The sequence below is a fragment of the Capsella rubella genome, unplaced genomic scaffold (genome assembly GCF_000375325.1).
Source record: "Capsella rubella cultivar Monte Gargano unplaced genomic scaffold, Caprub1_0 scaffold_123, whole genome shotgun sequence".
NCBI lineage: Eukaryota > Viridiplantae > Streptophyta > Magnoliopsida > Brassicales > Brassicaceae > Capsella > Capsella rubella.
In genome coordinates this window covers 5461-9611 of record NW_006238805.1, presented here as the reverse complement: position 1 = coordinate 9611, position 4151 = coordinate 5461, and the positions used below count along the sequence as shown (strand labels likewise).

At 41.8% G+C, this 4151-nt stretch overlaps 2 protein-coding genes across 2 annotated transcripts in view; one reads left to right on the top strand and one right to left on the bottom strand.

The window, feature by feature from the left end:
• Positions 1 to 424, top strand: part of LOC111831006 (uncharacterized mitochondrial protein AtMg00810-like) — a 741-nt gene extending 317 nt beyond the window's left edge. The window contains exons 2-4 of the mRNA XM_023784380.1: positions 10 to 153; positions 222 to 278; positions 348 to 424. Coding sequence (XP_023640148.1) covers positions 10 to 153; positions 222 to 278; positions 348 to 424 — 278 coding nt within the window. The remainder of the gene's footprint in view (positions 1 to 9; positions 154 to 221; positions 279 to 347) is intronic.
• A 1882-nt stretch (positions 425 to 2306) lies between these two features.
• On the bottom strand, positions 2307 to 3838 carry LOC111831002. The gene is made up of 2 exons (XM_023784331.1): positions 2599 to 3838; positions 2307 to 2524 (listed from the first exon to the last, which is right to left on the bottom strand). Exons 1-2 carry the CDS (start codon positions 3836 to 3838, stop codon positions 2442 to 2444), a joined length of 1323 nt encoding a protein of 440 aa, XP_023640099.1. The 3' UTR covers positions 2307 to 2441.
• Positions 3839 to 4151: the final 313 nt, after the last annotated feature.

Here is a 4151-nt window from a genome sequence, read left to right as displayed (position 1 = left end):
TCTTTCAAGGAAGATATGCAAAGAGTCTTATTCAACGGTTTGGGATGCAAACTAGCAAAACTGCTAGAACACCAATGAGCATGACCACTAAGCTATCAAAGGATGAGAGTGGAGATTTAGTTGATGAGAAGCTCTACAGAGCTATGATTGGAAGTCTACTATATTTGACAACAAGTAGATCTGATCTCTGCTTCAGTGTTGGTGTGTGTTCTCGATACCAGGCGAATCCAAAGCATCTCACTTAAATGCAGTCAAACAGATTCTGAAGTATGTCAAAGGTACAACTGATAAAGGGTTATTTTACACTAACCAAACTAATCATAATTTAGTTGGTTTTTGTGATTCAGATTGGGCAGGAAACCTAGATGATCGAAGGAGTACTTCTGGTGGGTGTTTCTTTTTGGGGAACAATTTGATTTCATGAGATAGTAAGAAACAAGCGTGTGTGACTCCATCAACTGCTGAAGCAGAGTCTATTGCAATAAGAAGCTACTGTACTCAACTTCTATGGATGAAACATATGCTAGGTGACTATGGTATGGATTCTGAAACCTTTGCTATCTACTGTGATAACACATGTGCCGTCAATACTTCAAAGAATCCAGTTCAACATACTCGTTTTAAGCATATTGACATACGGCACCATTTCATTTGTGATCTTGTTGAAAATAAAACTGTTGAAATCACCCATGTTACTTCTGAACAACAGCTAGCTGATATCTTCACTAAACCCTTGGATTTGGACACTTTTATGCATCTAAAAAAGTCCATCGGTTTATGTGAACACTAATGTGCAGCTTGATTAGAAGTGCTGCAACAGATTCTCTGTACAAAGAAGCAGAATTTCTATCTTTTACTTATATTAAGCTTAATACTCTTGCTAGCTAATCTTTCAGGTGATAAACTATCTCTCTCGAGTTCCAAATTGAAGAGGTTCCAGGTGGTGTGAAAAAACCAGAGGGAAAACTAAAAAAAAAAAATTTTGAAAAAAAAAAATAGAATAAAGTGTACTTGGTAGGAAAGAGATTGATGTTCTATCTCTTTGTTTTGGTTAATAAAAATTACAGAGTTCTGTTCTTTGGCTACCTCGAATCTGTTGCTTTTACTTCTTCTGAAACCACTGAGGTGCTAACTTTCCATTGGAACGTCCATCATGTATATTCGCTGCTAAAATTACTCAGTCTAGCTTGTTTGTCTTGGATGGAAACGGTGCTGTGAATTACTTGTTTCTCTATACATCAAGTTCTGTGTCTATTAAGTGGGTGCTCTCTGTCAATTATATTCATATTGTTGTTTCAAACAAAAAAGGGAGAAACAAAAATTTTAGTTTATGATCTGTGTAAGATTAGGGCATGTGTTATCGGTTTTTTTTGGCATGAGGCTTCCATGAATTGTTAATGGGCTGAGTATCTGCAATTTATTTTTGGCCTAGTGTAGTTTAAATGTGTGTGTTGAGTATTACAGTTGTCTCTCGAGAACCACGCCTACAAGCTACGAAAGCAAGCTCAACACGCCAGTTTCGTCTCTTTAAGTGCCTGTGAAAGAACTAGAACCTTGAAAGTACTACAAAGATACAGAAATTTCTTCAAACTTGGTTTTATTAGCAATCTTCAAACAACTCTTTTACAAGCTTGTTTGATCAGCGTTAACCAACATCACACACTGTGATTTGGCCCTGATCGATTCCTAATCTACCCAACTTACAAGCACATCAACAGCTATGCACACTCTTTTGTTCACTCACCAAAAGAACCCACAACAAGTCTTCGTTTGAAACTCAGATATGAACACAAAGAACTCTCACACTTTTTCTTCTTAAAGTGCTAACCCTAATAAGAAGAAAGTTCTCTTCTTATATAGGCATCAAAACAACTCGCAGGTCCTCTCTTTATCCAGCGGACACTGCGCAGCTTCTTGTCATGACGTTGACTTCACTAGCTTCCCACTAGCCAACAACAACCACCTTTTGTCTGACAACTTTACATGCTTTTTGTTGTAGCTGTCACTCCTGCCCTTTGACTTCGTTACCAACGCTGGGCACCAAACGTGCTGCTTCTCATCACGATCGAAGTGTTGCGCTGTCAACAAGGTGCCAGCGTGGCATCGTGCTTCTAAGAGTCCTTCTGAGCATTTTCAGGTTCTGCAACTGTTGGTCCTTCAGACACTCTGTTTCTTCAATCTCCCCCTTTTTGTCTGAGTATGTGCCTCAAGCTACCTGCACACGAACAAACAGACACACGCAGCAAAGGCAATACAAGATACAACAGTTTCGTTCCAAATTGATCCAGAGGACTTAGAGAAGGATAGATTAAGAGGACAAGGTTCAGCACATACAATCATTTGAAACAAGCACAGGTTTCAAATACATTTAAACATGGATAATTCCAAAAACATCAAACACAACTCACTACTCCCCCTAAACAGAAGATCTACTGATCAAACTAGTCACTATCCGCAGCATCAAGGTTGTCGCTTTCTGTGTGCTCCTTAAGTTTACGAGTACATACATCAACATATTCTCCCCCTGCTTGAGTGCACAGACTCATATAAAAAACAGGTGTGAAACAGAGAAGTAGACTAAGAACAAGAAGGACTTACTTGAGAATCGTTGCATGATGGTCGTAGCAGAGTGAGCTAGATGTGCAAGATCAGCAGCCAAGGTCAGTGAGGGACCAGATGTAGGCGCAGCCGCTTCCGGGGTCACAAACATTGTAGGAGTAGAGGACAAGACATCACCAGTCAGAGAGGGAATAACCCGCTGAAAACGTAACAGCTGATCAATCAGGTTGGGGAAGATTAAACAATCAGTCGATGAGGCAGCACCCGAGCGAGATGCACACGAACGAATCTCATCAAACACGATCTTTCCAAAGTTTAAGCGCTCCCCTTTGGCAATTAAGTAAAGAAGAACACATCTGTCAGGGGACAGAGCACGATGATTCGTGGAAGGTAACCAGTTGAAACAGCTGATTTGATGAAGAACAATTATGATATCGCCAAGAAGACCGGTTGACACTTCAGCCACAGTTGACACTTGCCCATCAGTAAGGAGAGCAGCCACAGCATCAAGATCTCCGAAGGCCCGAAGTTGAGATGTATTCAAAGGATATGGCTCATTTGGCAGTTGGAAGAGGCGATTGATGAGAGACGGTGAGAACTCATACATAGACCCTCTAACAAAGACTCTGAGAACCTCAGAGTCACCACCTTCAGCCTCCGGAAGATTTGCATAGAATTCCTTGACCACCGTTTCGATGAAACTGTCAATTTCGGTAACTGTTGGAAGAAGGTCTGCCCTGAACAGGATGGAACGAACATCATCATTTTGTATTTCAGCCGATAGAATCTTCATAGGGATGAAGTCTTGACCATGGAGAAACTGGAATCGCTCTGCAGCGTGAGCAGAGATAAACCGAGACGAGAAAATGGGAGTGGCTGGTCTGTTTAATTTAGGAAACCGTCTAATCAGATCGGCAATGCGACGTCGTTGCAAGATGTACCGGTTGAGGAATTCCGGTGTAGGAGATGACTCAGTAGTATCATCAGAGAGATGAAGTTGCCCTAACGGAACTTGGGCTTCTGAAACGTCAGGAAGACATGCAGAATATGAAAGGGGAACTTGAGCGGAGGAAAGACGGCGCAAAAACCGAGCAAGAGCAGGATAGACTTCTGGGGAAGGAGGAACGACTTTAGATCTCGATTTCTTTGCAGGAGGTGCACCAGTTTTGACACCAGAGAAGAGAGGAGGAATCGCATGGCTTGTCGTGGCAGCGGAAGTCGGATGAGCAGAGGACGGTTGCGATTGACCTGGTCGAGACCCATCGTTTGGTTGGGACATGTTTGCAGATGACCAAAGAGATTATCAGATCTGAAGGAAGTAGCCGCTTTAATTGTTGTGGAGAATGGGAGCAAAGGATATAGACGATGTCCTTATAAGTTGCAACCCTAGTGTACCTGAACAGTACTCAACAAACAGATCAAATTCACACAGAACCAATTAGGCCCACGGATAGGCCCAACCATGGCCCAACACGAGATACAAAATACATAAATACTTATGCAGATAAGAACTGAGCCAGAATAACCACCAGAGACACCCTTGGAGATACACTGACAGGAAATGTAAACAACAGCAGTAAACACAGAATCTC